General features: G+C 43.5%; 1 protein-coding gene across 1 annotated transcript in view; it reads left to right on the top strand.

The window, feature by feature from the left end:
• antxr2a (ANTXR cell adhesion molecule 2a) overlaps positions 1–24,223 on the top strand; it is a 184,389-nt gene that overhangs the window by 4,595 nt on the left and 155,571 nt on the right. The window contains exon 4 of the mRNA XM_069926743.1: positions 8,333–8,414. Coding sequence (XP_069782844.1) covers positions 8,333–8,414 — 82 coding nt within the window. The remainder of the gene's footprint in view (positions 1–8,332; positions 8,415–24,223) is intronic.

Here is a 24,223-nt window from a genome sequence, read left to right on the forward strand (position 1 = left end):
AGTGGCTCTGGGCTGGAGGTGAGGGAGATTGAGCAATATTCTGGTAAACAAGAGCATCTGGAGATGCTGGGGCCCCAAAAGCGTTGGAAAACCTTAGCAGGTCACGCAGCATCCAGAGGAAGCCAAATGCATTCGATGTTTTGGGTATCAGTCCTTTCTCAGGAATACAGAGGTGGGGGAGGGGTGAAGGGGAAGGAGGAGGAAATCAGGCTAACTGGTGAGAGGTAATAGCTGGATGCAGGTGGTGGGGGGGGGGAGGAATAGAAGCGAAAGAAGCTGTGAAGCGATGAGAGGAGTGCAGAGGGCTGAGAAAGACAACTCTCTAATAGAAGAAGGAAGGGAAGGTGGTGGGGAAGTGGAAGAAGGAAGGGAGTCAGAGGGATCAATAACAAGCATTTATATAATAATTTAAAAATATGCAGGAACTATTAGTGAGTATTTGGTTTTCACTGATTTTCATTACAATTTGAAATTTATTCCAGTCTTTCAATTGACTGAAGAAATAATGTTATTCATCTGACAATTCTATTCAAAATTTTGATGCATTAAAAGTGATCACCCAACAGATGAAATGTACAATGACGCTGAGCTTTTTTTGAAAACAAGCTTCACTGTGCTAAATGATACATTTTTGTGAATGCCAATAGCTATTGTTGACAGATGTTGTTTGTGGAAGCTTCACTATCCTGGGAAATTCCTTGGGCTACACTTCTGCACAAAATATGTGCATGAATGTTTGAGTGGTTTTGCACGTGTGTGTCCTGTAGAAAATTCCATCAATGAGATTTAAAGCAATCCCTGTGACTTGAGTGTTACAGTGAGTGTTGATTTGTCTTTTGAACATGGATATGTAATAATTAAACTATGGGGAATAGTCATAAAGTTTATGTAACAGTCATTAAATTTATAGCATCTTTGACCGATTGTGCCTCGTCTTGGACTTCTTCCACAGCTGGGGCTATTGGGATAGGAATGTTGTGCATTTTGTAACTTTTCTATGTCCAGGGGTTGGAAAGTTGAAACTTGCCATGAAATTTTCTGTGCTGCAACGGCAGTTAGTTGGGGTTTCCTTCCCTGTAAGATCTTCTCCCAGGCTTTTCCCTCTCAGGGAGGTGGTCCACCATTAGTGGAAAAAAGTTATATATTCAAAAAAAGTTTTCATTAGATCATTTACTGCAAGTTTATTTCAATTCAATTAAGGTTGGGAATACACTGGAATGCAGATTTCATATTCAACTGCTACTTCAAAATTTCAACCATCTCAAACACACGTTCAACAATTGTCACTTCAGTGGGAACCTTGCCCCTGACACTGGCTGCAGATTTTTTTTGATTCAAGGGACTAATTTTGTTACTTTCAACCTTAAATCACCACTCTTTGTAATTTAGCTTGTAGCAAATCGCCAACAGCACTGAAGCCACATTCTACTAAATAAAATGATGAAAAATGTATCAATGGTACCCTTGCTAAAGTAGTCGAGTTTGGGTATTTCTTTTTGATCTCATTAGACAGCCACACTATGGTTCCTTTCACTTTGAACCGGAGTTTTCACAGATTCATCTTATTACAACTCAGATAACTCCTCTTGGTATTGCACTGGAACTTCAGATAAGACCACCAGCAATGGCTGAGTTAACCAAGAGGGAAAATCCATTGCATTTATATCAGAAAATCTTTCATTGAAATCGGTAAACATTTTCAAATAGTCAACAATGACGTTTGTAGCAGCATTAGTTACCTCACACTTATTCAACCAATAGAATTAACTGAAATTTCTGCAGAAATATTCCTTTGGTATAATTCTAAAAATGTCATGAATCCAAATATCTTTGTTTATGCATCAATGAGCATCATATTTGCTACTTGGAGTTGCTTGTTCAATGTACTCAGTTTCTCAAAAGTGTCCTTCAAGTAACTCACATGAACTTTGCCATCTGTTGTTAGCAAGAGCTTCATTTCAGGTTTGTCCTTCAAAAACTCGCTGAGGAGATCAAACAGTTCCATAAACCTTTTGAAGCAGTTTCCCTTTGACAACCACCTTACTTCAGTGTGAAGCAATAATCTCACATTCTATGTTGAATGCGGCTTCACAAACTAGTGGATTTGCCAGGCTGTTAATGTGGTGATCTAGGTTCGCCTTCATGGTTCAAAAGGACTGAGTTCAGAGTCCATGTCATGGTTGGTTATGAGAGCAGTTACAGTCATTTACGTGTTAATTATTTCTTGGGAAGAATCTTTCCAGTGACTTTGGAGAACTGTAGCACGTAACCCCAGCTACCTCTCCTAAGTCAGGTCAAAACCTTCCTATTTTGGCCAAGGTGGAATTAAAGGAGCAGGCTCTTTCAACAAATTTGTTTTAATTAACAGTAAAAATTATATTTAACATAACATAACAATTTACAGCACGGAAACAGGCCATTAGGCCCTTCTAGTCCGTACCGAACCAAACACCCCTCTCTAGTCCCACCTCCCTGCACAATGCCCATAACCCTCCATCTTCTTCTCATCCATATACCTGTCCAACCTTTTCTTAAATAATACAATTGACTCCGCCGCCACTATTTCTCCCGGAAGCTCATTCCACACGGCTACCACTCTCTGAGTAAAGAAGTTCCCCCTCATGTTACCTCCAAACCTCTGCCCCTTAATTCTGAACTCATGTCCTCTTGTTTTAATCTTTCCTCCTCTTAACGGAAATAGTCTATCCACATCCACTCTGTCTATCCCTTTCATAATCTTAAATACTTCTATCAAATCCCCTCTCAACCTTCTACGCTCCAAAGAATAAAGACCTAATCTGTCCAATCTCTCCCTATACTCTAGATGCTTAAACCCAGGTAACATTCTGGTAAACCTTCTCTGCACTCTCTCCACTCTGTTTATATCCTTCCTATAATTAGGCGACCAGAACTGCACACAGAACTCCAAATTAGGCCGCACCAACGTCTTATACAATCTCAACATCACCTCCCAACTCCTATATTCCATGCAATGATTGATAAAGGCCAGCATACTAAAAGCCTTCTTCAACACCCTATTCACGTGAGTTTCTACCTTCAGGGAACGATGTACCGTTACTCCTAAATCTTTCTGCTCTTCTGTATTCATCAATGCTCTCCCATTTACCACGTATGTGCTGTTCTGATTCTTCTTACCAAAATGAAGCACCTCACACTTATCAGCATTAAATTCCATCTGCCATTTTTCAGCCCACTTTTCTAAGCAGCCCAAATCCCTCTGCAACCCTTGAAAACCTTCTTCATTATCCACTATTCCACCTATCTTAGTATCGTCTGCATATTTACTAATCCAATTCACCACGCCATCATCTAGATCATTAATGTATATAACGAACAACAATGGGCCCAATACAGATCCTTGAGGCACACCACTGGTCACCGGCCTCCAACCTGACAGACAATTATCCACTACCACTCTCTGGCCTCTCCCTTTCAGCCAATGTTCAATCCATTTGACTATCTCAAAATTTATACCTAAAGACTGCACCTTCCTAACTAACCTTCCATGTGGTACCTTATCGAAGGCCTTACTGAAGTCCATATAGACAACATCCACTGCGCTACCCTCATCCACATTCTTAGTCACCTCTTCAAAAAATTCAATCAGATTGGTCAAACATGACCTTCCTCCCACAAATCCATGTTGAGTGCTCCTGATCAGACCCTGTCTATCCAGATGTTTATAAGTACTATCTCTAAGAATTTTCTCCATTAATTTACCTACCACAGACGTCAAACTTACAGGCCGATAGTTGCCAGGCTTCCTCCTTGAACCCTTTTTAAATAACGGAACCACATGCGCAATGCGCCACTCCTCCGGCACTATCCCCATATCTAATGACATTTGGAAAATTACCGCCAGAGCCTCTGCTATTTCCTCCTTCACTTCTCTCAATATCCTGGGGAAGATCCCGTCTGGTCCCGGAGACTTATCCACCTTTATATTCTTCAAAAGCCCTAAAACTACATCTTTTGTAATCTCTATATTCCCCATATTTACCCAATTTGCTTTTTTTATCTCACATCTCCCAATATCCTTCTCCTTAGTGAATACCGAAGAAAAGAAACTGTTCAATATCTCCCCCATTTCTCTAGGCTCCACACACAGTTTTCCGCTCTGATTCTCCAAGGGACCAATTTTGTCTCTAGCTTTCCTTTTACCATTAACATATTTGTAGAACTCTTTTGGATTAGTTTTCACCCTGCTTGCCATAGTTTCCTCTTACCTTCTTTTAGCTTTCCTAATTCCTCTCTTAAGATTCCTCTTACATTCAATGTATCTTTCAAACATCTCCTTAATTCCATGCTTCTTGTATCTAATGTATGCCTCCCTTTTTCTTCGAACCAAGTTTCCAATATTCCTTGAAAACCACGGCTCTCTCAAACCTTTTGCCCCTCCTTTTAACCTAACAAGAACATAAAGCTTTTGCACTCTCAAAATCTGATCTTTAAAAGACTTCCATCTCTCTTCTACATCCTGCCCATAAAACAAATTGTCCCAATGCACACCCTGCAAGTCCTTTCGCATCTCCTCAAATCTATCTTTTCCCCAATCAAAAACCTCAACCCTTGGCCCTGACTTCTCTCTTTCCATAATGACATTGAAGCTGATGGCATTATGATCACTGGACCCGAAGTGCTCGCCAACACTAACCTCCGTCACTTGACCCATCCCATTTGCCAACAGTAGATCTAACACTGCTCCTTCTCTGGTTGGCACCTCTACATATTGTTGTAAAAAACTATCTTGCACACATTTCACAAACTCTAACCCATCCAGTCCTTTCACAGAATGTGTTTCCCAATCTATATGTGGAAAATTAAAATCTCCTATAATTACAACCCTGTGCTTATCACAAATATCTACTATCTCCCTACAGATTTGCTCCTCTAGGTCTCGGTCCCCTCCGGGTGGTCTATAATACACCCCCACAAGTGTAACCTCTCCTTTCCTACTCCTCAGTTCCACCCAAATAGCCTCCATGGATGTGCCCTCTAATCTATCCTTCCTAGGCACCGCTGTAATATTTTCCCTGACAAGCAATGCAACCCCACCTCCTCTTGCCCCTCCGACTCTATCACACCTAAAACAACGAAACCCAGGGATATTCAGTTGCCAATCACATCCCTCCTGCAACCATGTCTCACTAATCGCTACCACATCATACTTCCAAGTATCAATCCACACCTTCAGCTCATCCACCTTTTTTACAATACTCCTGGCATTAAAATATATGAATTTCAGAGATTTGCCAATTTTTAATCCCTGTTTTCCCTCATCTTTGAACCATCTGCTCTTGGGTGGCATCACTGTGTCAACAAAAGAGCAATCTGAACGTGTGAAGTCTCTTTGAGAGATCCCTACCCTGAAGAAATTCGCCTCTCTTTGAAGGGAATTCCTCCCTCCTCTCCTCTCCCACTCCCCCCTCCCCCCACCTTTTTATTCACGCACCTACTTGTTTTTGCTTCTACCTGACGAGAACCCCAGGCCTGAAATGTTGTTTACCCTTCCGATAGCTGCTGCGTGATTTGCTGAGTTTCTCTGGCATGTTTGTTTATTGCACATGAGTAACACTTCTTGGTTCGAGGTTATCTCAGGGATGATCTCTGATTGGGTCATTCTGAATCAGTGTTGAGCTGAGCCCCCACTGCAGTTGCCACTTGACCCAGTAACTCTGTGTAATAAGATGGTTGTCAGAGAGACGTGTGTGTGTGTGTGTGTGTGTGTGTGTGTGTGTGTGTGTGTGTGTGTGTGTGTGTGTGTGTGTGTGTGTGTGTATATGCTCTGTCTCTCTCTCTCACACACACACTCACACACACACACCCCTCTCCCACTGTTGTACGCTGCCAATAGCTCTGAAGAATGATTTTATTGAATTTGGTTGAAAATTTATATTGTACTGCTATTAGTAAGAGTGCTGCAAAAAAGATAAACAAAATTAATTCTGGCTTGCAACCATTCCAAAGAAAAATTACACCAGGCACGCATCCATGGGAAAAGATAAAACGTCTCTGATTGATGTAAATTGAAAACATGAAATAATAACTGTTACCTGCTGCCAGCGTGGGGAAAGGAAAACAATGACACTAAAAGGGATGGGGAGTTTTTCCAAGTTTGTCCAAGACTCAACTGATGAGATTCAAAAGCTTTACAAATAACCAAACTGCAACTAATTTGCATGAACTGAATTTGAATATATTTGATTTTAAACCCTCATTTTGGCATTGCTCTAAACAAGCATCAGTTTTGTTGAAAAGTTTCCTTTTGAAAACTGATCATAGAGCTGAGATTAAGGCAAATTATTATTTTACCATTTATCATGGTTGATGTATACTTTCCTTTCTAAAATACAGTAAAACCCCTGGTATCTGACACCTATGGGGATTGGTAGATGCCGGATAAATGTACTTTCTGGTTACTTGAAAATTACTCTAAAGTAACTAAAGCACTTTTATTAAGAATAAAGAGTTTAAAAGACAAAAATACTACTGTCCTTACACTAAACAAACTTCATTTGCATGAATATATAAACCTTAAAGCATTTTACTTATTCTTTAAATACATTTAACTGTCGCTGCATCTGCAGGTTCCTCCCTCTCCACGGAACCTCCTGAAAGACAAACAATAACATTGTAGATAATTAACCCACCCCACCCCACCCTCCAAGTTTACAGATAAAGCCCTTGGCCGGGGCAACTCTGACTAAGCAGGGATAAGGAGACACTTTAAGAGAGTCGCCCGAATGGAGAGCAGCATCAACCAGCTCTTCATCCTGGGCGACGCCAATCCTGTTTTACACAACTTTATTCAAACAGCTGCTACGAGCAAATCACGTCCAGGCCCTCCGCTGGCTGAGTATTTGCTCCCATCTTCACCAAAGGCTTATGTGTTACTTCAGAGAATGTTTACTTTTATAATTGCAAACTTTTATCTAATTCTCTCTCTCTCTCTCTCTCTCGCTCTCTCTATTTTCCTTGACATTTTTTTTGCGATTTGCTTGAGACTGCTTGTTGCTTGAATTCCAGAAACCAGGGGTTTTTACTCTAAATGGAATATGTGTGACTGATTGCATGGTGCAATAGACACATTTGTAAAATATAAAGTTTTGTAAAAAGGGAAGCATTGCTTATAGCTGTTATTTCCTGTGCAGACTTGTAAAAGAAAATCTATCATATTGTGTGGTTTCTCTTTTGGTTTGGCTTGTTAATTTGTGAAAATGAATTTGTTATATTATTGTAACATTGAAAAAGCAACAACATTTCTAGCCATATGTCTATTCTCTGGCACATTATTCTTTGTAAACCTCGAGTCCACAGATCTGGAACACACACACTATAAGCCCATGGAAGCAGCAGCAGAAGTTCACTACCACACAAACAACCTACCCACCTGCCAGGTCAGGCATCCCCTGCCTCATCTGTGGAAGAGTCTGTAGTTCCCACATTGTCCTCCTTAAGTCACTTCACAGTTCTGAAAACCAGAAAGGAACAAGTCAGCCTGATCTCCTGGGACTGCCTGAGAACGGAATAATGTCCATGCCACAGGAAGCCAAGCACTGGGCCCCCCCTTTGTCTGATAAATAGTCTGAATACAGGTTAAATGGCAGGTGCAGCAAGTAAAGATTGGGAGAAGATGCGCAAGTCAAAAGTGAAAGCATTCTGATAGAATGGAAGAATAAGAATGAGAAAATTGTTGTAAAATAATCAAATTTGTTTCATTCAGCCAGGTTTAATCTTGACATATGGTGCAGTCTGCACATTCAGCATGTGACTATGTTGGTCTCTCCTGGGTCCTCTGTTTCTCTGTATGGCCTGGTCAGTTAATTGGCTACTGTAAATTTTGCACAGTGTGTACATGAATGGTAGAATTTGCGGGGGGTGGGTGGAAGATGGGGGCAGTGAAAAGAATTGATGAAAATGTGGGGCAACTGAAATGGATGAGAGTAAGAGCTTGGCGATTGATGGCCAGCATGTACCTGGAGGGCCAAACTACTGGTGTCCATTCTATACTCTGATTTTTAAATTCACTCAATTTTCCCATGATTGAAGCATGATAATGGTTGCTTTTCTTTATATCATTCAGTGATGGGTTGGAACTCTTACAGAACTGCTTCAGGGAACTACTTGGAATTGCAAAAAATAACTAATTTAAGCCAAGAAAAGTTACATATCCCAAAAGGTTGGATATGTTCTAGAAATTAGAAATGCTGAAGGGATTTCAATGTTCTAACCTAAATAAGATGGGCCTTTGAGAGCTTGCTCAATAATCAGACATCAGCATTTGCATTCACGACACTTTTTATTCGAATAGGAATCGAATCAAAGATGGTCTCAAAGCTCTCAGAGAAGTCATTGCAGCAGGTGACACCTACATGCATTTGGGTATAAAAATGGTAAGTACTAGTTTTTGTTTACTTGCGATGGCCATGGAATGTAAATACATATTTGGATGACAAGTATAATGCGTAGTCGGCATTAAGCAAATATGATAATAATATTTAATAGCAAGCATTTTTTTTGGACAATTCCATACTATACAGTCCACATGATTAAGGCGTGAGAAGTTTGCACATCTGAATACATTACTTACTGGACCTCAATAAAATAACTATACAAACTTATCTGATGAATATTATAAAATTTTCTTACTTTGTTTTGCTCTGAGGGCTTTATTCTATATCTCATTAATTGCTTTGGAACTTGGTGTATTTGTAATTCCAATATGTCTATGTATGTTATAATGAAACCTGAACATTGTCAGGTGTTTGTGGAAAATATGTAATGCAGGAAGTCATCAATACAGGGTTTAAATGTGACCTCAACAGGCATTCCCAGAGTAATGTGTTCCAGTTTCTTCTGCAGTGTTTGAAAAAAGAAACACATGAGCAATGACACCAAACCGAACATGATACAACCATTCCTTTGTCATTATTGTCACAGTAGAAAATGCTCACTTGAATTCTGAGTGAAGCAGGTTGCACCTGGTCTTTTTATAAATTGCAACTGATTGGCTGATATTCAACTTCCCTCTCTGCTCCAACCATAAAACATTTACCTAATGTCTATCTATATTATATTTTCAATCCATCACCTAAGTCTTCTTCTTTGGCTTGGCTTCGCGGACGAAGATTTATGGAGGGGTAAATGTCCACGTCAGCTGCAGGCTTGTTTGTGGCTGACGTCCGATGCGGGACAGGCAGACACAGTTGCAGCGGTTGCAGGGGAAAATTGGTTGGTTGGGGTTGGGTGTTGGGTTTTTCCTCCTTTGTTTTTTGTCAGTGAGGTGGGCTCTGCGGTCTTCTTCAAAGGAGGTTGCTGCCCGCTGAACTGTGAGGCGCCAAGATGCACGGTTTGAGGCGATAACAGCCCACTGGCGGTGGTCAATGTGGCAGGCACCAAGAGATTTTTTAGGCAGTCCTTGTATCTCTTCTTTGGTGCACCTCTGTCACGGTGGCCAGTGGAGAGCTCGCCATATAACACGATCTTGGGAAGGCGATGGTCCTCCATTCTGGAGACGTGACCTACCCAGCGCAGTTTGATCTTCAACAGCGTGGATTCGATGCTGTCAGCCTCTGCCATCTCGAGTACTTCGATGTTAAGGATGAAGTCACTCCAATGAATGTTGAGGATGGAGTGGAGACAACGCTGGTGGAAGCGTTCTAGGAGCCATAGGTGATGCCGGTAAAGGACCTATCATTTGGAGCCGAACATGAGTGTGGGTATGACAACGGCTCTGTATACGCTAATCTTTGTGAGGTTTTTCAGTTGGTTGTTTTTCGAGACTCTTTTGTGTAGTCTTCCAAAGGCGCTATTTGCCTTGGCGAGTCTGTTGTCTATCTTGTCGTCGATCCTTGCATCCGATGAAATGGTGCAGCCGAGATAGGTAAACTGGTTGACCGTTTTGAGTTTTGTGTGCCTGATGGAGATGTGGGGGGGCTGGTAGTCATGGTGGGGAGCTGGCTGATGGAGGACCTCAGTTTTCTTCAGGCTGACTTCCAGGCCAAACATTTTGGAAGTTTCCGCAAAACAGGATGTCAAGCGCTGAAGAGCTGGCTCTGAATGTGCAACTAAAGCGGCATCGTCTGCAAAGAGTAGTTCACGGACAAGTTGCTCTTGTGTCTTGGTGTGAGCTTGCAGGCGCCTCAGATTGAAGAGACTGCCATCCGTGCGGTACCGAGAAAAGTGCAGAGAACAGAACAAAGGACTCTACAACACCTTTGTTGACCTCACCAAATCCTTCGACACCGTGAGCAGGAAAGGGCTTTGGCAAATACTAGAGCGCCTTGGATGCCCCCCAACGTTCCTCAACAAGGTTATCCAACTGCACGAAAATCAACAATGTCGGGTCAGATACAGCAATGAGCTCTCTGAACCCTTCTCCATTAACAGTGGCGTGAAGCAAGGCTGCGTTCTCGCACCAATCCTCTTTCATCACCTAAGCAATAGAAGAATAAAATACATTTCTCATTATCCAAAATGCTTGGGACCGGACGTCTTATGGCTAACTGGATTTTTTGGATAACCGTGAAATTGCTTTAAGTCCAGTAGCATCAGCAGAATACTTGTATTAGCAGTTAAACCACAAGGAAAAAAAAGTAAGGTTTTTCAAGTATGAAATAATGTTAAATTCTTACTAAAAAAAAACCCATAATCTCTGCTTACAAAATAAATATAATTGCATAATTGAAACAAAAATCTTTCTTTTTCAACTTTCAAAATTTCAGATGACTGAGAATTTTGGTTTTCGGATATTGTATTGTCACATAATATGTCATTAAAATGCAGACCCACACAGCAATTACCAAGTTTATTCAGAATTGCCCCTTTATGAAATATACACAATGACCCGAACTTTGCTTTGTATGGGCACTGCCTTGATACACCCACCTGCGCCTTGCACAGTTGCTTGGGGCCAGTTTCTCTGGGTCTTCTGACCCATAAGTAGGTGGCAAGGCTTAAGTTGTGACTGGGCTTGATCTCCACCCCTAGAATACTCTCACAGAGTTTGACAGGAGGCAAAATGCACCACCAGATTTAAACACCGTTTTATTTCCTGTTGCAATCGGACTGCTGAACCAGCCTCACACTAGTAGAATAAGGTTGGTTGTGCTCTGTTCGAACTGATCTTTGTCTGTAACTCTGCACAGTATCTTAGTTGCTGTACTAATGTATGGGATGACTTGCTGGACAGCAAGCAAAACAAACCTTTTTCACTGAACCTTGGTACAAGTGATCATAGGATGAACTGGAATGTTGTGGTTGGGTATAATCTCTTGTGAACAGGTGAGTCTTTGTGAAAATGAATAGTGTCACTGTTATTGAATAAAAGTAAAACAAGGAAACAAAATATTTCTTCTTGACCATTTCCTTGGCTGCTAGTCTTCTACTGTTCCTGTTCTTTACTTGACCATCCTGAAGGCTGGAGCTCTCCCACCCTTCAAGATGTATGGGGGGGGTTGTAGGTCATTTGAGTGATGTTGGGTGGCATGGGTTCGTGGACCAAAAGGGCCTGTTACCGAGCTGTATGTTTAAATTAAAAAAAAGAAAATAAATTGTGATGCACTGGTGCAGCAGAGAGCAGACACAAAACTCAAAGCTTTATTCAGTTAAACAGGCTTTATTCAGTTAAAAGTCTCTGCTACAGTGGTAGCTGTACTGGTGGCACCCGAGTGACTGGCTCGAGAGGGGCTGGTTTAGGATTATATCCGAGCGGTTGATTGACAGCCAGCCGGGTGGAGTTAGGTCTATTCTGGTCGGCTGATTGACAGCCGGCCAGGTGTGGCCTGTCTTCTGGTGATCTTCCTGCAGGTACAGAGAATCCTCCCAGCAGTAGGCTAGTGGTGCATTACCACATAAATATATACCAAAAACCCTCCCTCTGTCATAATACTCTATTTTTCTTTCATATATGTGCAAATCTAAGTCTCTTAAATGCCCCTATTGTTCCAGCCTCCTCCCCTGGCAATGCATTCCATGCACGCACTTGGGAGTTGGGAATCGCATCAGAGACTTGGTTGGGCTCATATATGGGCCTTGGTTGGGGTTGGGCTATACAAGGTGGGGGCTAACAAGGTGCTATGGATTCAGGTCCAGAGATTGTAAAATCAGAGAAGATAGGTACACATAGTTTGGATCAGGGAATGGGATGATCAAAGATTCATGGCTGATGCATGGAATTAGCAGGTATCTGGGAAGTTGAAGTGTCAGGAATGGTGAGAGTAGTTAGGTACTTTTGGATGGGGAAGGTGATGGGATTGGTGGGCTTAGATTTGATAGCAAGAGGCACAAAGGAGAGAAGGAAGTAAAGAAAGCAGTCCCAGGGAGAATTCTAGCCCTAGCTAAGACTGGCTTATGGAGCAGCAATAGGGTTAATCTGAGACAGGCACATTTTAAATCAATGTGATGTAGCGGCTGCTACACACACACAAACGCACCACTGGACTTCGCGTGTGCCCCTTTGAGGCCAACGAGAGTTACGCTCCACTCAGTGGTGACATCATCACGTTGCCCGGGGCGCAAGCTGTGGCCTAAGCTACGAGGCAATGAGCAAGCCCCGATGGCAGCATCTTTCTGCAGCTGCCCCGCCAGCGCGGCGGTACAAGCGGGGCTGGTTCGCTCACAGAGATGTGCGCCGCCACACAACCACCCCCTGAACCGGCTTATGCGTCCCGCCACTTGGTCGGTTCGTTTAGGTTGGGCCATCTGCAAGGCCTTGGTTAAGTCCACGTGCGCCGGCTTCAGTTGGTTGACTGTGAATAGTTCCTCCCTGCCTCCAACGTCCAGAGTGAAAGTCTTTCCCGATCGGTAGGACGACCTTGTATGGGGCCTCATACAGGCGCTGCAGGGGGGGAGGGGGGGTCAGGTGCGGGCCACACCGGATGAACACGAACTCCGCTGAGGCCAGCTCTTTGGGGACGTTTGCTGGGTGCTTGCCATGGTGGTTCGGTGGTGGGGGTGCCAGTAAGGTGAGTCTGTTAAGGAGGTCTGTGAGAAGGGTTGGGATCTCACCTCCATATTCTGCACCCACTCCGAAAAACTCCCCTGGTAGCGACAGTGGTGACGAATTCTGCGGATGAAGCCTCGAGGTTGTCTTTTGGAGCCGTTCGAATGCCAAGCGGGACCCATGGCCACTCGTCTGTCCAGTTGGGTCCTTTTAGTCATGCCATGAGAGCTGCCTTGAGGAGCCGGTGGAAGTGCTCCATGAGTCCATTCGCTTGGGGATGATAGGCTATGGTGTGGTGGAGCTTGATTCCCAAGCGACTTGCCAGTTGCGCCCAGACGGCGGAGGTGAACTGGGTGCCCGTGTCGCTGGTCATGTGAGTTGGAATGCAGAACCAGGTGACCCAGTTAGCGAGCAGGGCTCTGGCAGAGGACTCGGCGGAAGTGTCCCTGATGGGGATGGCATCCGTCGACCTCATCGTCCGGTTGACCACAGGCAGGAGGTAGTGGACATCCCTGGACACTAGTAAGGGGCCCACTCTATCGATGTGGATATGTTAAAACCTCCTGGCTGGCGGATCGAAATGTTGTATCGGAGCTCTAACATGGTGTTGGACTTTGGAGGCTTGGCAATGCACGTAATGCAACGCCATCTGGGCCACTTGTTTTTTTAAAATCTGTGCTAGACAAAACGTTCCGCCACCATGCGTACCGATGTCTTGACTGAGGGGTGGGCCAGGCTGTGAATCATCCAAAACGCCTTCTGTCTCCACTGCAGGGGGACTACTGGTTGTGGTGAGCTGGTAGAGACATCGCACAGGACCGTGTCATGACTGCCCTGCAGCTTCAGGTCCTTGAGGCGCAGGCTGGTGATGGCGGTTCAGAAGGCCTGCGTCTCTTCGTCCTTCCTCTGGGCCTGAGCTAATTGTGTAGTTCAAGCCGGGGGACAAGTTGTGGATGGTAGGTCTGGAGAGCACATCGGCAACAACATTGTCCTTACCCACCCGATGTTGGATGTCTGTGGTGAACTCAGAGATGTAGGAAAGGTGTCGCTGCTGGTGCGCTGACCAAGGATCCTTAGCCATGGCGAGGGCCTGAGTGAGTGGCATGTGGTCCGTGAAGGTGGTGAACGGTCTGCCCTCCAGGAAGTAGCGGAAGTACCTGATATAGAGGTACAGGCCAGGAGCTCCCTGTCGAATACATTGTACTTCAGTTCGGGTAGTCGGAGGTGCCGGCTAAAGAATGCCAGCGGGCACCACTGCCCATTGACTTCTTGCTCGAGGATGCCCCCGATGACCGTGGCAGACGTGTCCACTGAGAGTGCTGTGTGGGTGTCGGGCCGTGGATAGGCCAATAGGGTGGCACTAGGGAGGGAGGCCTTTGTCTGTGCGAGGGCTATCTCAGCCTCTTTCGACCACTCGAGTGTCTTTTGCTTGGCTGAGATCAGGGCAAACAGTGGACGCATTATGTGGGTGGCCCCTGGGTGGTAGAAGTTAACCATCTCTGATGAACCATCCCTGGTGAACTCCGGTAGGCCCTTGAGGAAGTCTGGCTTGCGGAACTGCTGACCTTGTCTTGTGACGGTGCTGCCCCATCCGTGGTGATAGTATGGCTCAGAATCTGCAGCGACTCTTTCCCGAACTGACATTTGGCTACATTGACGGTGAGGCCGAATTTAGCCAGGTGGGCGAACAATGTGCGGAGATGGGTCTTGTGCTCATTGTGATCTTAACTGGTGATGAGGATGTCATCGAGATAAATAAACACGAAGTCCAGGTCTCTACCCATTGTATCTATGAGCTGCTGGAAGGTCTGGGCTCCATTCTTCAGGCCAAAGGGCATCCGCAGGAATTTGAAAAGACCGAACGGTGCGATGATGGCAGTTTTGCCAATATCATCCAGGTGTATGGGGATTTGATGGTAGCTCCCCACCAAGTCAACCTTAGCGAAAACCCTGGTGCTGTGTAGGTTGGCTGGGAAGTCCTGTATGTGGGGATGGGTTACCGGTCTGGTGTGGTTGTGTTGTTGAGCTGGCGGTAGTCCCTGCATGGATGCCAACCCCCAGAGGCCTTTGGGACCATGTGCAGGGGAGAGGCCCAGGGAGGTGACCTGCAGACTATGCCGAGTTCCTGGAGGTGGGAGAACTTCTCTTATGCGAGCTGCAGCTTCTCCAGCGGCAGTCATCTGGCTTTGGGGTGAAGGTGGGGGTCCTTTTTGGCGATGTGCTGGGGCATGGTGGCATTGAAATGTGGCCGTAGAATGGCGGGGAAGTCATCTAGGATGTGGGAGTACTCATTCCTGGGTGTGCAGATGGCGGCTATTCCTGGGCTTTCCACGTTAGAAGGCTCGAGTCGAAAGACTGTAAGCTATTGACGTTCATGAGTCTCTTGCCCTTCAGGTCGACCAGCAGGCTGTGCGCTCAGAGGAAATCAACTCCTAGCAGCGCAGTTCTCACAGTGGCCAGCAGGAACTTCCAGCGATATTTGTCTGGCCTGAGGTATACCTGAATGGTCCGTGTGCTGAAGGTCTTTATGTTGGTGCCGTTTGCTGCCCACAGGGTCAGGCCTTGTGCTCTCGTGCAGGATTCGAGGGCAGTCGGGAGAAGCACGCCCAACTTTCCTCCGATGTTCACCAGGAAAAGCAACCCATTTTTCTTGTTGACCACGTGCAAGCTGCTGTTCATGTGGCCAGCCATCAGTAGTAGCTAGCCTGGTTGTTTTCCTGGTATGAGTAGGGTTGGTGGCACTTGCAAGTTTGGGCTCCCCAGCATTGTTGGTAGAAACACCAGGTGCATTGGTGCTACTCCGGTTTCTGCCTGGGGGGGGTTTGTGGTCAGCTGGGTCCAGGGCGGGTGACCTGATTCATGGTGGCCTCATTCTCCTGTTTGGTTCGCCACAGCATGTCGGCGCGGGCTGCAACCTTACAGTGGTCCGAGAAGTCCTCGTCCGCTAGTAGGAGCTGGATGTCTTCTGGCATTTGTTCAAGGAGGGGTTGCTCAAACATCTGGCAAGGTTTGTGGCCTTCTACCAGTGCAAGCATTTTGTCCATGAGCACGAATGGGGCTTTGTCCCACAGGCCATCGAGGTGCATCAGCCTGGCTGCACGCTGCCAGCAGGAGAGACCAAAGGTGCCGAGGAGGAGAGCTTTGAGGGCGAAATACTTGCCCTTCTCTTGAGGATCATGGATCAGGTCATCCACTCTGTCTGTAGTTTCTTCATCAAGGGCGCTCACCACATGGTAGAACATCGTAGAGTCAGAGGTGATCTGTCTGAGATGAAACTGCGCCTCCGCCTGCCCGAACCACGTGCGGGGTCGAAGGGTCCAAAAGGGAAGGAGGGGGGGAGTTTCATGAGACAGTGCTGATCGATCGCCAACGAATCCATGTTTGTAGACCAGATAATGTCTAGTGTGGGGTCATCAATGTAGAACTTGAAAATATCTACTAAATAAAGCTAATTTTCAATAAAGCACCTTTATGGCCAACGGGAGTTCTGCCCCGCTCAGCGGTGACGTCACTACATTGCCTGGTGCATGAGCCTTGGCCTAAGCCATGAGGCAATGAGCAAGTCCCGACGACGCCAACCTTCCGCAGCTGCCCCACCAGCGCAGTGGTACAAGCGGGACTGGTTCGCTCACAGAGTTGTTTTGGGCATTAATCTAAAGGAAAGCTGTAAAAAAATATATTATCCAGCTGTGTCCAAAATGGAAATCATTATTTAGAGTTTGAAGTGCCTGGTCAAATTCTTGATTGCAAAATTCAACATGAAAAGTATTATAATTTCTTTCCACCATAAATAACTGATATTTATACGTGTCGTCATAAAAGCAGTGTTGTGGTTACAAACATCTCCACTGTATACATGCTCTCTTCTAATCTCTTGTCAGTGCAGTCTCCTTTGAGTTGGAGAGACTGGACTAAGGACCAAAGTGAAAGGAGGGAAGTTATGGGGAGACATCAAGGGTAAGTCTTTCACACAGAGAGTTGCCAGTGCCTGGAATGCCTATAAGGGGTGGTGATGGAGGCTGAAACATTAGGGGCATTCAAGGGACTCTTAGACAGGCACTTGGATGGAAGAAAAATAGAGGGTTAGGGGGTAGGAAGGGTTTAGTTTTTTTTTGGTAGGAATATTTAGGTCAGCGTCAAAGGCTGAAAGTCTTGTACTATGTTCTATGGACATAGGCTGGGAGATCGTTTCGTTGAGTACCTTCGTTCAATAGTGGGGACCTCCCAGTAGTCAATTATTTCAAGTCCATGACTCATGGTCACACCAACACATCCGTCCCTGACCTCATGCGCTGCCAAACTGAGGCCACCGCAAATTGGAGGAACCAAACATTATATTTTGCCTGGGCACCCTCCCTAGAGATAGCATTAACATTGATGTCTCGGGTTTTCATTAGCTCCACCCCGCTATCTCTCTCTCTCTTTCCCTATTCTTCTGTCTTTTTTCCTCCTGCTTCTCACCCCTTCCTTTTTCTTTTTAAAATATTTTTATTGATTTTATACTTAAAAAACTAAGCCAATACATGGCATAAATGGAATGCAAGTAAGAAATTACACAAATTTACATATTGCATCACATCCATATAATATCATACCAAAAGTAAATATAATAAACAAAGACTCAAAAACAACAAAATGTGAAACCAACAAAATCAAATGTTAATCAAAACCAATCCCCTTCATAACATTACATGGCAGAAAGAGAAAAAACTAAATGTCAATCCTAAAGGTGAATGAAAAAAGCCAGCAAAACTCAGGCTGTAAAATATCTCTATAGATTCTCCACAGCTTTTGGAATCTTCTGCCAGAATTATTGATTGCTTATCAAATCTTTTATAAAACTTAAAACAATGCAAAATATCTGTCAGCCACTGAGCATGAGTAGGCGGGGCGGCGTCCTTCCACCTGAGTGGTACAGCACGTCTGACCAAAAGAGAAGTAAAAGACAAGACATTTGGGGTCAATGAAATACCATCTTCTCCCGTTGCACCAAAAAGTGCTACCAAAGGGTTCAGTTCTAACTTATATCCAAGATTAAAGATAAAGTTTGGATAACCACCTTCCAGTACTCCTCAAGACTAGGACAGGTCCAAAACATGTGAATTAAGGAGGCCTCATCTCTCTTGCATTTATCACAACACCAGTTTTCCTCTGGATAGATACAAGATAATCTGGCTTTGGAAATATGGACCCTGTGTACAACCTCAAATTGTAATAAACAACGGCGGGCACATACCGACATAGTATTGACTAACCGATACATTGAATCGAGATATGTTCTGCTATGGACAAATTTAAATCCTGTTCCCATACCTTTTTATTTTAAGTATCAGGGCTTGCCTTAGGCCAACCATTTCATTATAAACAGAGGATATTTGCAAAGGTTGTAAACTAAAAAACATATCCACGACATTCATATTTGTTAACAGGAGAACCAGGCATTTGAGATCTCGGAAAATGCCTGATGTACAAGTATCTAAAAAAATTGAATATTCGCTAAATTATACTTACAGAGTTGTTGAAATGATGCAAAACTACTGTTTTAAAAAAAAATCTCTGAAATGCCCAAGACCCTTTCTGTGCCACATGGCTGAAAGAGTTGATTGAATAAAATCGGACATAAAAGAGAAAAGTAGTGAAATTAAAAGTGCTTCCTGAACTGAAGCCATTCAGTTACAGACTATCTGACAACTGGATTGTCATTTGACTGATCTAAAGAAAAGGAAGTGAGGATCCCAGAAGTGCTGGAATGGAAAATGTTTAAGCAAAGTTAACCTTCATTTTAATCCATGCTGGACCATCAACTCCGTTCTGAAAATATAACCAAAACATGGGATTACATATGTTTACCACCCTGTAATAAAACCTAAAGTTAGGTAGCACCATATCTCCGTCCCTTTATGAATTTTGAAAATTAGCTTCATTTAGATGACACTTCCAAATTTAAGATGATATAGCCGATCGAGTGAGTCAAAAAATGATTTAGGAATAAAAATTGGTATAGATTGGAAAAGGTATAAACATTTTGGTAGAATACTCATTTCAATAGAATTAATATGGCCAACCAAAGTTGTCAACAGAGGAGACCAATGTGTGAAAGATTGCTTCACATGTTTTAATAAGTTAAGAAAATTTTCTTTGAAAAGAAGCTTATGACTTTTAGTAACTATGATATCAAGATAAGTTAATACATTTCTCACTGAAGCTGACGTATTCAAAGGAAGTTGTTCACCTTTACATAAATTTAAGTTATATCCTGAAAACAGACTAAACTGAGAGAGCGGTGACAACATAGGGGGAAAGGAGGTATCAGGGCCTGATATGTAAAGTAAAAGAGAGAGACTTTGTGTTCAATCCCCTTCCTCCAAATCCCAGAGATATCTTGACACTCTGGAAATGCAATCGCTAATGACTCTATAACCAGATTGAAAAGTAATCCTTGATGTGTATCCCTTTTGCAAATTGAAAGACTGAGACTGAGAGTTAGTAAGAATTGAAGAGGTAGGGCATGGATGCAATAATTCAATCCATGTAATAAAACACGGTCCAAAATTAAATTTACTAAGATCGTAAATAGATATGCCACTCCACCCAATCAAACACTTTCTCAGCTTCTAAAGAAAGAACATATTCAGGGACTATGCTAGAAGGTAAATATAAAATATCCATTAAGTGACGAATATTAAAATAATGATCTTCCAAAACATTTGAGGGCAAAATGTTCTCCAGGCTACGGGACAGAACCTTGGCCAGAATTTTAAGATCTATGTTTAGTAAAGAAATTGGCCTGTATGTCTCACTCCCTTCCCAGTCCAATCAGCGTGTAATTCCCTCCCCATCTCACTTCTGAGTTTCTTTCTCTTTTGAGCTCCCAACCACATCCACCTATGACTTCATGCCTTTTTTTTTGAAAATTTTATTTATGAATTTTATAACATGCATACAAAGCAGCTTACACACAAAAAAACTATACCCTTACCCCCACCCTCCTCCCATCCCACCCCCTACCTCCCTCCTATGACCTCATAGCTTATTCTGTTTTAAAAGATTTAGAAATCTCTTAATGTAAATTTCAGGAAAGATGGTGTACAAAGTGATTTAACTAGAATTTTGACTAATTTATTATGGATGACACAACATACTTTCCAGCTTTCAGATTTCAGGTTTATTGTCAGAGTACTACATACGTAACATCACATACAACCCTGAGATTCTTTTTAAAATACTTTTATTGAGTTTAACATATAAATCCTATGTACAAAGTCTTGTAATTAAACAAGTAACAGGTCATATATATATATCATGAATTATAACCCTGAGATTCTTTTTCCTGCGGGCAAGGCAGAATTACCACTTATTGGTAGAGCAAATAAAAACTCTCTTAATATACACTTGTAAACAAATAAAGAAATGTAAACAAATTGACTGGGAAATACCGAGAAAAAAATGCAAAAGTTAAGAGTCCTTAAATGAGTCCCTGATTGAGTTTGTTGTTGAGGAGTCTGATGGTGGAGGGGGTGGCAACTGTTCCTGAACCTGGTCGTGCGAGTCTTGTGGCACGTATGTACTTGGGGGTATTGGTGCCTCCGTAGCAGACCACTTTCCACTACAACTCGGTAGAAATTTGCCAGGGTTTCTGGTGTCATACCAAACCTCCGGAAACTCCTGAGGAAGTAGAGGCGCTGACATGCTTTCTTCACAATGCCATTAATGTGTTGGGTCCAGGAAAGATCCTCTGAGATAGTGACTCCCAGGAACTTATTTGCTCACCCTCTTCACCTCTGAACACCATTGATCATTGGATTGTACACCTCTGGTTTTCCCTTCCTAAATCAGCAATCAGCTCCTTGGTTTTGGTGATAATTGAGTACGAAGTTCTCACTATGGATAAAGATTTGGGAAGAAATGCTCCACAACAATTTGCAGTCATGGGCCATTGCATTTGGATGAACAAATACTCTTGCTCAGGTCTTCAGGTTCAACACCGTGATTTAATTTCTAATTTAATTTTAAATCTTGTGAATATGATGAGAAAAAGTTGATAACTGACGATAAAACAGACATAACCAGCAAGGCTCCAAGGAAGCATTATTATACATCAGGGTCTATAATGAATGTTAGAGGGGGGCACAGTAATTTAAAAGTGTGTGATATTTGAAAGCATTTATTATCCATTGTAGTGGATGTAAATAATACTGTAAAACACACTGAAACACTAAGAAATAATTAAAATGTTAGAATCTTAAAATTAATGGGAACTGGATTATCAGGCCATGCCTGACTGATGGAAGATCAGAATCAGAAACAGATTCAGGATTTATTATCATGAATAAGTCATAAACTTTGGAGTTTTGCCACAGCATCATATAATGTAAACATTCATATCATAACCATCTTACCATATTACTGTACAAAAAAATGCACAAAATGAAAAGTAAGGCAGTGTCATTGATTATTCAGGTATCTGATGGCAGAGGGGAAGAAACTGCCGCTGAGTGCTCTTTTGTTGGCTACTGTACCTTATCCCCTATGGCAGCAGAGTGAAGAGGACACTGCCTGGGTGGTGGGGGTCTTTGTGGATAGGGGCTGTTTTTTTAAGACACCGCCTCATGTAGATGTCCTCGATGGAGTGAGGTCTGGTGCCTGTGATGTCTGAGGCTGAGGTAATAACCCTCTGGAGTTTATTCTTGTCCTGAGAGATGGCGACTCCATACCAGGCAGTGATGCCACAGCCAGAATGCTCTCCACAGTAGACCTGCAGAAGTTTACAAGAGTCTTCGGTGACATACTGAATCTCCTCAGACACCTCACGAAGTATAGCCACTGGCGAGCCTTCTTTGTGATTGCATCAGTGTGGAGGCTCCAGGGCAGATCCTTGGAGATGTTGACACCCAGGAATTTAAAGTTCTTGGAAAGATTGTTGCGATGGACTCTTCAGGGTAGTGAAGGGGAATTGTCAATCAGGGCGAGACCATTGGACATGTGCAGAAAAGGAATAGAGTGACACCCATCATTCAGTACATCCCTGACTTCAGGTCTGTATAACTCCTGAATTGGTTGCATTCCTAGACTGCAATCTTGGCACAGATTTTGTGCTCAGGCTTGTGTTGTAGTACCTGAGGCTGGAAACATTCTGAGGTGAGAATGTTCCAACTGAAATACAGCTAAATATGAAAACAATTATCCAAAAAAATATGAAAGTATCTGTAATGATAGTGATCATGGTTGCAATGCAACTAGCAATGCCTTACTGACTTGGCTGGGGGCTGACACATAGTATTGTTACGAGCCCAAAGGACCCCAAAACCCAGCAGCAATAGATATTCACCAAGACAAATGGTAATTTAAACAAAAGTTACTTTTAATTATCTTTAAACATGAAAACAGAATCAAACTTTAACTTATTACTATTAACTTAACTAACCTAACTTAACCCCCTTCTAATTCTAAGCGCTCGTGTGTTTATTGTGTGTGTTAATTCAGGAAAGTTCTTTGATTCACAGTCCAATCTCACTTCTCAATCCTCCAAGTTCACTGGTTGCAGGCAATTCTCATGCTGTGCACAGATTTAACATGTATGAAGTTCACCAGGCTTTGGTGCTTGAAAGGTAAATGGTTACCACTCAGGAAGGTTCTTGTCAGTCTTCAGAGAGAGATTTGTTGTTCTCTGGACACCCATAACTGATTCCTTTTAATCAGCTACTTCAGTGTCTTTCCGAAGAAACTTGCCCCATTAGGGGCAAGTTTCCAGATGATAACCTCTTTCTTTCAGGTCACCACAGAGTTCCTTTTTATTTTCCTTATTTCAAGTGAAACATTAGGCAGCCAGTCCTCTCCTCTTATACGAACCACAAGGGCTTTGACCAGGCTGAACTAAGCACTCACAACACGTATTCCAAATGGGGTTTCCACAAGCTTGCCAGCTTGTCCTGTTCCAGACCCAGCTGTTGCTGCTGACTGTAAAACTCCAGAACTGATCTCTCTCCCTCTCCCTCTCTCTCTCTTTCTCTCTCTCTCTCTCTCTCTCTCTTCCTCAGAGAAAAGCCTGTTTGACCCCCTCTCTGCTTCCAAAACCACACAACCCTCTTAGAACAGCAAGGAGCACTCCCAGACAGCCTGCGGCTCCGAACCTACTCCTCCGATCTCTTTCATCTGTTGCTTTTCAAAACAACAATCCATTAGTGAAGTCCCTTGGGCACTCTTCAAAGTTTTTGCAAAGGTTCTCAGAGCCAGCCTGTCTAGCTTGGGCAGAGCTCTAGTATTTTAAATGAGATCTGTTTTAAGTGTTTGTATGTGACTGACACTAAAATATCTGCCCCAATTTATCTCACAAAAACATCTATAATCTGTCACACTTTCCCCCACAAAGGAATTGTAACTCTTGAGTTAAAATTTAGTTATAACTAAACTAAAATCACTAAAGAAATAACAATGCACAATATATAACATGTTGTAACAATGTAACCCAATGGTGAGAATATAAAGACCCCTATCTGATTCTTTGGCAACCTGGGCTCCAGGTCCAAACCTATGATACAATCAGCAAGCCTTCAGCACCTGAGGCCCTTTGGAAGTCCTTCTTATTCTCAGCTGACTCTCGAATTCTGGAACTGATATTGGTTCCCATTCCAGTATCCAGCCCGTGCTGGTCTCCCGACTGTGCCACCGCGGCGTGCACAGGTCTCTAGCCACTGAGCCCCTCGCTGGCCCGCTGCCGTGGTCACTGTCCTGTCGAGTCTTTCATCCATGGAACCTTTTGTTGTCTCTCTCTGTTGTCATTGCTCTGTAGAGTTATCTCTTCTGATCTTCCTTCTCAATGGAGGGGGGGAAGGGGTATTCTTTGCAGTTCTGGTGCTCTGTGCCGATCCACTGCTCCTCCAAGAGTCTGCACCCCTCATGGCCTCTGCCGATCAAAGGCACCACCATCTTGGGCACAGATCCCACGGTTAATATAAAAACACCATCGGATCCTTTAACAGACTGTTTAAAGTCTGTGCAAAGCCATCGGTATTAGGACCAGGCAGTTGAACCTTTTGGAGCAGCGCTGTGTCTCCACTCCTTGCTCTCCCTGTGACCGTACCAGTGGCAGTGCTACCATTACAGCTGCCATACCTCAATCAAACAACAGTAATTACGATAAAACTTATGCGCTATTTTTCTCAGTGTTCAGCTGTAGGAGATGTTCGGCTGAAACTCAGGAAAACAGCATAATTTCCTCAGGACTACAAATTTCCTCAGAATTTTGCTTTTAACACCCAA

Source organism: Narcine bancroftii, chromosome 3 (assembly GCF_036971445.1).
Source record: "Narcine bancroftii isolate sNarBan1 chromosome 3, sNarBan1.hap1, whole genome shotgun sequence".
In the NCBI taxonomy this organism is placed as follows: domain Eukaryota; kingdom Metazoa; phylum Chordata; class Chondrichthyes; order Torpediniformes; family Narcinidae; genus Narcine; species Narcine bancroftii.